This window comes from Poecilia mexicana, unplaced genomic scaffold (assembly GCF_051168715.1).
Source record: "Poecilia mexicana isolate PSO_F unplaced genomic scaffold, ASM5116871v1 scaffold_23, whole genome shotgun sequence".
Taxonomy (NCBI): domain Eukaryota; kingdom Metazoa; phylum Chordata; class Actinopteri; order Cyprinodontiformes; family Poeciliidae; genus Poecilia; species Poecilia mexicana.
The window spans coordinates 6,981,225-6,992,854 of NW_028263392.1; the positions used below are offsets into that span (position 1 = coordinate 6,981,225).

An 11,630-nucleotide genomic window follows, 5' to 3' on the forward strand; every position below is an offset into this window, starting at 1 on the left:
CTGAAGCTCATAACTCTTGCCCAGACTAACTATAGTTGAAGTGTCATGTATTCTCTTTTTATCATCTCAGTAGCCAGCTAGAGACCCATGAAAAGGCCTGATCGTTTACCCCCAATGCTTCTGAATGTTTCCTAAAGTGTTTAATTAAAGACAGATTTACAGACGTTTCAATGTGTAAGAAGATATTAAGGTTATTATTGTTGGGTATTTATTTTAAATGTCAAGTTTTTTTATTTTTATTTATTAAGTTCAATTAATTATCCAATCCAGAGTTGGATTGCATAATTAATTGAATATTTTTATATTCCAATATTTTTATATTGGAATATAGCACTTTAGGTCAACTACAAGTTATCTCATTGTGAAATATTGTGTTTTCTACAGATTGTGAAACAGTTAAAAAAAAAAAAAAACACTCAAAGTTCACTTTCAAAGTTATTTGAAGGAAGTGACCAGATGGGGGGAAATTGATAATCTTCGAATGGGACACCAAAAACCGAAAGCCATGCAAATGAATGAAAAAAAACAACAACAAAAAACATCACATCTAATTATAACTTGTCTTCTTGTCGTTTAATATTAATAGGGATAAAAGCTTTTATACCTGAAGAAATCTACTGTATGGATGTGACCATTGCCGCAACCCTTTCCCCTTTGGTTGCACCACTGCTGCGAAAATTGAGCAGTCTGTCCAGCAAGTAGCGTTAAATCCAGCACGGTGTAAAAGCCTCTGAACGGACTTGTAATGCGAGATAATAGCTTTGACATTTCAGAGTCGGGCGCACGGCGAGACACAGCGAACCAGACTTCTGGAAAGAACTGCAAAAATAATAGTAATGAAAAAAAACATCTATATTTCCTCTTAAAATGCCATCGCAGGTGCAAAAGTTACGATGCAATCTGCTAATTTTCAATGCAGACTTAAAAGTGTTTATAAAACATCTGAGATATTCTAAAAAGGCACAGCTGTTGTATTGATGTCATCCGGTGAAAGTTTTATCCAACAAGCGCGTGTATTTCCACAAATGATGCGCCCTACGTTATGCTTTTGCATATTTTTTTCACAATACATCAAAATTTCATGTATTTAAACTGCATTTAATTTGAAAGACCAACACTCTAAATAGCCATTTTCAATAATATTTCCGACAAAAGCAGAATTGATCATGTTTATTGTTGCAATATTTGTTCCAACAGTAGAGATATTTGCATGTGAGCGATGCTACCTGACCTTCTTTGGAAATGCTTGTGAAACACTCTCCCTTTAAAGCAGCAACGCACGGAGGAATCGTCTGGTGCTCTGTGCGACAGAACGAAGGTGATTAGATGCTTTCTACACTGCAGCGTAAATTTGTACAGAATGCAAGAACTCTTAAGCTTGATTGGGGGGGGGGGGGAGGGAAACGACTGAAGAGAGGGTACGGAACGGTGTAAAGTCACTTTTGTAAAGCATTGATTCATAAGAGGATACGAGATCGCAGGCATGGTGAGCCCAAATCCCTTAGTAAAGGCAGAACTTTATAAATAAATGGCACAATTTAAAACTTAAAAAAAAAAAAAAAAAAAAAGTTAAGTTGTAAGACAATTCTCATTTTCTGTCTTTCATTTGGTCTTCGGCGGCAAAAAAAAATATATACTGTGACACATAACATTAAAAATAATGATAACGTAAATAAAAAATATAAAAAGCATTTCTTTTAGATATAAAGAACTTTTGATAGAAAATTAACTGAAAAAAATAAACCCACCCTCTTCAGATTAAGAAAACCCCAAACTTTTTTTTTTTTTTTTTAACTTTAATCCATTTGTCTCCTATGAATGCACCAGCTTAATGCCCTGCCCGGTGTCCAGAACGGCTGGAGGGAACCAGGTCATTTTGCACCTCCTGAAGCAGCGCAGAAACACGCTGCACAGCCAGAACAGGTTCAGGCCGCAGCACCAGTTGGACAGGTGGATCATGGGATACGTGGCCTTGGGGAAGTGGGTCTTCCAGTGCTTGGCCACGTCGCTCCCGGTGGGCAGGTGAAGCGTGTAGTCGCTCCAGTGCCTGGACACGCCGTACGTGGCCGTCACGGTCCTGCCCTTTTCGGCCCACTGGGCGTCGCCGGTCGGGTCGCAGTTGAACTCCACCCACTCGGAGGTGAAGTCGCCGAGGAGGGGGACGTCTCCGAACTCCGGGTCGAGCCTGGAGGGCGGCAGCTCGGCCCCCTGCACCGCCATGTACACGCCCTCGGCTCTGCGCACTTCCTTGACCCACGGGAGGGAGTTCTCCGTGTCCAGGATGACGATGAGGCGGGAGCCGTGGCCGGCGTTCTTTTCTTTCCACATGTCCAGCAGCTGGCTCAGGTGCAGACTCTCGCCTCCTTGGGGAAGGAAAAGGACATTGTGATTTACAGATTTCTTCTATTTTTGGTTTTTGTGTCACACTTTAATGTCTCAGATCACTGAGCAAGTGGTTTATATCAGACAAAGTTAAACAGGGTAATACAAAAATTAAGTCTTTAAATGATGCTTCCGGTCAGTTTGCACTCATGTACGCATTCAAACCGCACCAGAGTTCCCTTCGACCAAACCGAGACCTTTTATGCATAAATTCCACATGTTTGGTCGACATTGGACTTTCCAGGCAAACAAGCGACAAAAATGGAGACATTTAAGGAATACGAGCAGAATATTTTGGGGGTATAATGGCAAGAAAACATTTTCCACAAATAATTGTGCTGTAATATCACGCATCTGCCACCACAACAAAGATGGCAGCTGGGCACTAACCTGCCAGAGTCCAGGCCCCGGTGCCCTTCTGAGAATGCCCGCTGTAGAAAATCAAATACGTGTCGTGGCGAGGCCCGTCTGCCGTCCGGACCTCCAGAAAGCTGCGGAGCTTGTTCTGCACGGTCTCCAAGGTAACGCCGCTGGTGGAGTAGTCGCAGCCGAACGACTGGATCATGTGGTGCGTGAAGAGGCGCTGCATGTTGTTGAGCATGGTCGTGGAGCGTTGATTCAACTCCTGCACGTGCTCGGGAGGCAGGAGAGTGGTGGGCTGGCCGCTGGCGCTGAGGCGCAGAGAGAAAGAGAGAAGAGAGAGACGTGAGAGCGGGGGAAGTCGGAGAAGTGACACCAGCAGAGAAGAGACGAACGACTTGGTTCGTTCCCTTCACGAGAGAGAGTGGAGGATGGAGTGGCACGCGGCTGCGGGAGCAGGGAAGTGTCTTTGCTTTCCACTGAGAAACGTTACGAACAGAGGACAGGAGCAGAGAAAGAAAGCAAAATATAGAAAAAATAGAAAAACAAGGGCAGAAATGGGTCAAGGCAATGAAAAACAAGGTTGAAAATAGGTGAGCTCAAAGAGTATTTGGATGCATGTGGCACAAGGCTTTCCCGGACAGTAGCAACAACACGATAAGAGACACACACACACAACGAGTCAAGGCTTTCAGCATTTCGGGGCAGCTGTATATTTTCTTTCTTTTTTTTTTTATCTTCAGGGCTTGATGTTATTCATGGTCAAGTGGATGGCAAAGTCATACATCATACTTACAGATGTCTCCATACAGGAGCCACGACACGTAACACACCCCTGTGCCCTCACCATCACCTCCAAACATATCCTTAAAATGTTTATCTGAATGTCTGAGGTGAAAAGTCTCCTTAAAATCTAAAAATAATATTAAAAAAAATGTCAAATTTTAGTAAGAGAAACTAATCCTTGCTTTTTTTTCCTGAACACATCGTCCGCGATGCAAAGCATGGAGGTGGGGAATCTTTTTCTTTGGCAAAAGACAAATTGCTTCGGTAGTGGCAGCATGATGGTGTGGGAGTGCTTTGCACGCATTCCATTTCCTCCAATTCCGCCCTGTTTGAACTACTTTTATGTGATTCTAATAAAATATATTACATTTTGTGGCAGTAGATGAATGCGAAAAAGCGAAAACTCTTAATCGTTTCAGATCCCATTGTGCTTTTGGGAGACGAAGCTGGCGCTTTCTGATTCAGACCACATCTTACCCTGCGACACTTCCTCTTTCATCTTTAAAATAAATAAATAAAAGAAATCGAGTCCTTTTCTCCCAGTCTCCCTCAGAGCTTCACCCTCTTGCCCCTCTTAAATAAAATCCTCCCCTCAGTTGCGTGTCCCCTGCCTCCACCACCTTCTCTCGGTGCTTAAAGCCTTCGGATCTCTCTTCCTTTTGTTTTTACCAAACTTGTGTCCCCTCTCCTTACCTCTCTGATCTCCCCGAGAGGGTGCTGCAAATATGAAAACACGGCGTGCAACTATCAAGAGGTTTTGATTATTTATTGCTGATTTCCTCCCTCCGTCTTTCCCTACAGAATTAGACTTGTGCCCAGAACATCTAAAACGTCTAAAAATCAAACTAAGATATTATTTTTTTTTCTTTAGAGTAAGCTGTGTGTGTTTTCCAGACGCTAACAAGCAGCTAAAAGACTTGGCATTCCGACAGTAGCCAGAAATACCACTAGAATCTGTCTGCATCCAGACAGTCAAGGTGCTCTTATGTCTGAAAACACGAGCACGTAAGCGGTGTTTAGCTTCTGTTGACTGACTAGGCAACTTCAAAAACACTGGTTTTTTTTGTTGTTTTTTTAACTCAGAGTCTGCTGCAGCTGAACAACTTAGTATGCTGCAAAAGACACCCATGGTGATCCCTGCAGGGTTCAAATATTAACATGTTTATGCAACTTTTTTTTTTTTTTAAATCCAGTTAGTCTTGTGTTAAGTCCAGAGAGGGAGAGGAATAATATTTACCTCCCAAAGGAAAGGTTTTGACATATTTTAAATGTGGTCTTGTCAGTATTTTAAGTTATTAATCAATAGCTCGTCCTGTCATGATGACAGACTATCCAAGAAATTATTGCAGTAAAAGAAAATATTGCCATTTTTGACACCATTTTGGATGGAGTAGCTTGTCAACTAATAAGCAGTTTCCCCTTGGGGATCGATAAAGTATATTCTATTCTATTCTGCTTTCATTTAATATATAATAATAATAATTATTATGGCATATTAATGCAAGTACATCCTTTCAAGTATAAAATAAAACCTTAATTTCTACAGAACATTCAACAATGGAACTGGGAGACATTTTGAATGTCCAAAATAAGTAAACGAAATAACCGAAATGCCTGTTTTCCTATGGTACTTGTTTCTACTCTATTTAAAACGAGTAAAAGAAAACAGAGTCAGTTTTCAGCGTACGCATCTGCGACTGACTTAATTTTAAGAACTTTCACACGTCTGTGACGGGACGGACGTACCTGGAGTAGATGGTAGGTATCACCAGTGCGTAGCCAGCGCAGGTTCCTCCCAGGCAGCTGCCCAGGTCCTGGAACAGGCCGTGTGTGAGAGACTCCAGGGGCAACACCACCAGCAGGGCGCTCAGGAAGAGACCGTTGGAGGGCTGCGAAAATCCAAACAGGCAGTCGCTTTTGTTTAGCCACAAGCGGCTGGCGTCGAGACAAACAGGCTCACTTAACTGGCGCCGACACGTAACGGGACAGAAACGACAGTCGAGGACCGACAGTGCCGTTAATCGAAAGGCAAAAAAGTAAAATATGATGGGCCATCTTGATGGAGAAAGAGTCGCGTTACGCCGAACAGAAACGAGTAAACCAGGGGTTGATTTATGACTGCGCTTCGAAGTTGTCGTTCAGTTGCTGCATATTAAAACTTAACAGTTTTCTGACCTGCGTTTTTTGGTAAGATGCGGTCGGGAATTTAATGAAAAACAAAGTGACACGGCGATCTGAGTGAACCTCGTGAAAACAGTTTCTGACAAAAGCCAAGCCAACGCTGCGTTCGGTTGAATAAATTCACTTTCAAATGCATTCACACACCTAGCTTCATTAAAAAAACGTTACCTGCTCAACCAACGTGGTGCTGAAACTGTAACGAATTGCATCTTGATTGCGGCTTAAAACCATTTAATCTGATTAATCGTGACAAATCAATTACTGAAATAATCATCAACTAATTCGATAATCGGTTATTGGTGGAAATGACCAAAAATACATGAAAGGAATGATATGTTATTGCATTTTGGGCATTTTTTTAAACGTATTTTTTGTGAAAATAAGCTTAAGAAGTTAAATAAAAAAATCTGCAGAATGGACCAATTCTTTTTATCTGGTAACTCATTCAATCGAATACTCACCGATGAAAATAATTAGCTGCAGCCGTAGTTTTGTTAAATGATATTTTACATATGCAACAATAAAACTTTAGCTACATGGACTTATGTGGTCAACCTTGGAAGATATTCACTGCAATTCGAGTTCCGTTGCATTGAAATCTCAGGTAAACTAAAGAAAGCTTTTTAGGCACATTCACAGCTGGTAGCAACCATGATTCACCGTTTTTGTGAATCAGGACCGGTGCCCACAAGACTCTTCCAAGGTAAACACCTAATAAGGCCAGTTAAGATATCAGTGCTATTCGTGCAAGGAGATTGGGATATTTAAATTTGTTTCACGTAAGAGGCAAAAGAGGCTCCGTTTGGGGAGCGACAAGAAATCATGTAAAGACAGTGATGTAGACAAAAACTTTCGCGATAATCATTGGGGTGAGCCATAAACATTTCCGCATGCAGATGGAGGCAAAATGTAACAGCTAATATCTTACCTGCCACGACACAGCTCCCAGTATGACAGTTGACAGCAGACTAAAGAAGACGAGGCGTTCTGAAATGAGGCAGAAGTGTCGGATGCCCCGAGAGGCCATGACCTGGTCCAGACTCCGTCTACTTGACGGATGGGTCCGCCAGGCTTTCTGGCAGTCGGTCAGCTTGGTGTGGAAGCCCCAAATAGTGATCAGCAAAATGACGTGGCAGATGGCCCAGAAAAGGCCAAACAGGCAGAAGCCGGGGATCACCAGATACCAAAGCTCCAAGTGGCCAAGCTGTCCGAGACAAGGAGACAAAGATTTGATAAATCCATATAATAAACGTTGCCAAAATGTTCACAACCCTTGCAATTCTCCGCGCAGACAGATAGACCAACACGAAGTAGGTGAGAAATCTGAAGAGGGGCGCTAATGATCAATGTTTTCTTTATTTATAGATTTTTTTTTATTTTTTTTTTTTACAAAAAGTAATCTTAAAAGCTGCTTTAGTTTGTCACACTTTGCGGATTAACATAGAAACACGGAAAAAGTTAACAACAAAAAAACCTGTACATGACTAGACTAGTCAAGGTGATACATTTTGCTGGATGATAAATTGTAAATAAATTGAAATTACTGTAATTGTGGTTTTGCCACCACGACAACGCAAGGACACATTCTCAAAGATCAATAAATTTTACATTCTAATAACCATTTAAAAACTGGAACTGGAAGACATTTTAAATATGCAAAATAAATAAACATGAATAACAAATAAGATGAATTATGAAGTCTCTGCAAACAAAATTGTCCTTCCAAGAAAAAAAAGGGATAGCTGAGACTGAAAACTTTTGTCATCCAGTTTTTTGGTGGAGAGACAGAAAAAGAAAAAAACGATAAATAATGCAAATGGAAATCATTGAGCTCCTTCTACTTTATCAGACCGATATGTGACAGTAAAATTGCTTTAAATGAACAATTCCCTGACAGTGGTGTTCTCACCTTTAAGGCAGCGAAGACAAAGAAGGCCACCTCCATTAGACACAGAGGAAACAGGGACAGTCTCCTCCACACCTTCCCTAGTGAGAGCACTGGCATCCAGCGCTCACTGGGCCCGAGCCCACTAAAGTACACGTCCAAAACGGGCTCACAGAGCTGCCTGCCCAGGTAGCAACCTAAGGCATAAGGGTTGGCTGGGATGTGTAAGGCCTGAAAGAACACAAGCGAAGTAACCAACGCAAAACAGATCAAGTTGGGCAAGGCTAGAAGGGATTTCATCCTCAAGTCCACGATGAGAGCTCCCAGAGCCACTACCAAGCCGACAATGGCCGCCGACTTGGAAAGGAGCATCGTGGTGCTGGCGATTCCAAACCCGAGCAGCTCGAGCCACTCGGCCGACGACAGCAGCATGGGTTTGTAGCGGACGGAGCGGCATATGCGCTCAGTCACGGCCCATACCGCCTTCATCACCACGCTGGCCACGAGGAGATAGTTGGCAACAAGTTCTGTGATGTTCGAATTCAAGGCGGGGCTGTTGAGAAAGCACAGGAGTCCCAGCAGGAAGCCAAACCACAGGTGGAACAAGCTGAGGCTGGCCTTCTCCATGGCAAAGTAGTAATGGAGGATGCAGGCGATTGCCAGGACGAAGAGGCCGAGGATGAAGATGACCAGGATCATGGGTTCGCTCGTCACCTCCCACCGTACGTACATGCCGACACACACCGCCACCAGGAGGTTGATGCTGGACAAGTAGCCCAGGCAGCACACGGATGTGAACACGTCCGCCTCCTTCGGTGCCGCCTTGACCGCCAGCTCCTCTTCCTCATCCTCCCGGTCCATGGTCGGCTCGAACTCGACTTATCCAAACGCGGAACAAAGAGAAAAACACCGGATCAGTGTCCTGCTTTTATTCTCCTCTGAGGACTTTTGACTCATGTTGATCTTCCACAAAATCAACCCCTGTTGAACAAAGAAAAAAAAAGGAAGAGAAATGATTACTGGAAAATAAAGAGTCATAAATGTAGCTTTCAAAGAAAAAGTCAAATAGTTACAGCACACTATTCAGTTTCCAGCTCATTCCCTCGATTGGTTTTTATGCTTCTGTCTTTGCTGTCCCTTTAAAAACAGCTGTGATCTTTGTGCTGTAGACTGCAGTTTCTAAAGTTTTTGGCAAAATAACGCAAACAAATTTAACTAATTATTTTATCAGTGATTCTTGAGAATAGGGACAAAACAGGTCCTATGGATAAAGCATGAAATTTGAATAAAATATACACAAAATATATTTTTTTCAAATATCTAACTAAACTACCCTGGGTCATGTGAGCACAACAATGTATATTTTTCTTTTTTTTGCTGAATATTTTTTTATTTTAAACATTGTAGTCGGTGGATGATGCCTGTAAAAGCCCTTGTCCAGGAGCAGAACTCAATACATTCTTATATTTTAAAACAATTAAAGAAATACTAAAATTATATATTATGACAATTAAGTATAAGAAGTCATATAAATAATTATAAAAGTATCGATAAATTGAATTAAAAATAATTTTTAGATATTTTCCAACTCCGTTGAAATTTGTCCTTAGTTTTTGTCAACACCGTCAGAAATGAAAAGAATGTAAAAAAATCAGGCATTATTGGGGGGCACCAGAACTTCTGAGGACCCCATGACGTTGTCTTTTCTCTTCCTTTGCTAGGAGGGCTAGTTAGCTCTGGTTAGCTTAAGTTATTCTTTAGTTTTTTTTTCTGTTTTATTCCTAAGTTGTTTGTCACAACCATGATGTGTCAACTCCATAACTGACAATTTACAAAACTTTGATGAAATTTTGCGAAATAAAAGCTTAATTTTGGTATAATGTAAAGATTTCATGGACCTGACGAGCTACAATATGGCCTCCTTCAGAATAACATCATATAAATTGAGGTAGTTTGGCATTTCGTCAACTCCGTCAGATGTCAACTCCGTCAGTTTTTCTGACTCTTTCAGTGAAATTGTTGTCAAATCTCACTTAATTGTGCAACTAATTCATTTTAATGTATTTTACATGAATTGCATTACTTCACATGTACCAAGTTTTTCATTTTACTCACTAGTTTGTCACCACCTTCAGTTCTGTCAACTCCGTCATGCACTGTCAACTCCATCAGATGGACTTTTTCTTGTTTTTTGTTTTAAATAATATTTATTTTATTTCTTGAGAAGCATTTGTCTGTAAATTGAGTAAAAATATCACTAATGGGGTATTTTAAAAATCATTTTAGATTTATTTTTGTCAGATGGTGATGACAAAGTTTTGGGTCAGGTCGATTAAAAATGTAATTTTTTTAAAAAAAATCGCAACTGGGAGCCTGTACCTTAGCGTCTTCATATTTTCTAAACATTATTTGTCATATTTGCATACATAAGGTTGAGAAATAATAAAAAAAAAAATATGGGAAAATTAAAACCCATTTTGTCCCTATTCTCAAGAATCACTGTTATATTTTCATTCCTTTTATGACGGAAAAGATTAGTGGGATTCTTGATGTCTACCAAACCCTGCTAGTTCCCATTTTCAACAATTCATAAATAAAAAGTATTATGAGAGCACATGCTCTAGTCTTAACAAAACCCAGATTTAGCCAAAATGAATGAATGAGTGAATGAATGAATGGATGAAATGCTGAATCTGTTTTCGATTCAATGAAAAATATTCCCCCTCACTGGCGAAACTATAACCACCACAAAAAATGCGAGCTTTAGACTGAATAAAAGCACTATCCTGAATCAAAAACTGAACATTTATTTAATGAAAAATAATTCAATTTCTAAAACAAATCATAAGTTAAAGTTTTTTTAGACAGTTTTTCGCAGGCTCACTACTAGAAAATTCGGATTCTTTCGAGCCTTCTGCTGAATGCTGTTTAACAACATAGGTATGCCTCATTCATGCTCATATTATCTACGTGCAGAATAAAATGTGGCTCCGAACATTTTAATCGGCCAGTTTACGGACAGTTGAGCTCCCATTTTACATAATTTCAGATCTAAATCACCATGACACCTTATAATGTTGACTCCAAACAAGCTACAAAACCATCTAAGCGTAACTATCAGCGACCAGAAGTATGCGTGTCTTGTTTGGTCAGCGTTAAAAGCAAACTGAGGCCCTATTGTCTGTCTGTGACGATGTGGCACTCACTGAAGCTGAAAAGTTTGCTCACTATGTTAGCTTTCTCTACTAACACCACGTCTAATTTGTGGCGGCTCTTTAACTTACGGGAGCAACCGACTGTTTCTTTCACACACGCTAAGAATAAAACAGCGGAAAACAAATGTGATATCTGTTTTATAATGGTAAAAAAAAGAGAAAAAAAGTGACTTACATGTTGGGTATTTAGCTGTCAACAGCAGTGCTTCCGGATTTCTCACTACGGAATCTCATTAGGGTAAAACGGGTGTCGCTTCGCTTTTGTTGTACAGACAAAAGCAGCCATTTCTTCTGTATTTGTGTTATAATGCCCCACAAAATCACCTTAGATAAATAAAGATAAATCTCACATTTCTTAAAGCATTCAGTCAAACATATATTACTACTACTACTATTATTAATAATAATAATAATAATAATAATAATAATAACACTTGTGCTTTTACATGAATTAGAAGAAAATACAAAGAAAACAACAAAACTAAAAGAAATAAAAATATAAAACTACATTTAGGTTCCCCATGTTTAATAAGAATAAGTTGTCCACAATTTAATTCAAAAGATTTTTGACATCTGGAAAATTCAAAATTTTCCAAAACTCTCCAGGCTATGGAACAAGCTTGTTTGATTATGAGCTAAATATAATGTTTACAGTTATATATATATATATATATATATATATATATATATATATATATATATATATATATATATATATATATATATATATATAAATTTTATTTTGCTTGTGGCTTCACTTCTCTTAACATGATTCGGTGATGAACTGATTCAGCTTCAAATTTTGCACGTTGAACTTGTTC

At 39.9% G+C, this 11,630-nt stretch overlaps 1 protein-coding gene across 1 annotated transcript; it reads right to left on the reverse strand.

Moving 5' to 3' along the window:
* Window positions 1–1,155: 1,155 nt before the first annotated feature.
* tmem168a (transmembrane protein 168a) lies at window positions 1,156–11,098 on the reverse strand. The gene is made up of 6 exons (XM_014985184.2): window positions 10,985–11,098; window positions 7,619–8,575; window positions 6,638–6,913; window positions 5,275–5,417; window positions 2,773–3,053; window positions 1,156–2,363 (listed from the first exon to the last, which is right to left on the reverse strand). Exons 2-6 carry the CDS (start codon window positions 8,453–8,455, stop codon window positions 1,813–1,815), a joined length of 2,088 nt encoding a protein of 695 aa, XP_014840670.1. The 5' UTR covers window positions 8,456–8,575; window positions 10,985–11,098; the 3' UTR covers window positions 1,156–1,812.
* Between the last annotated feature and the right edge of the window lie 532 nt (window positions 11,099–11,630).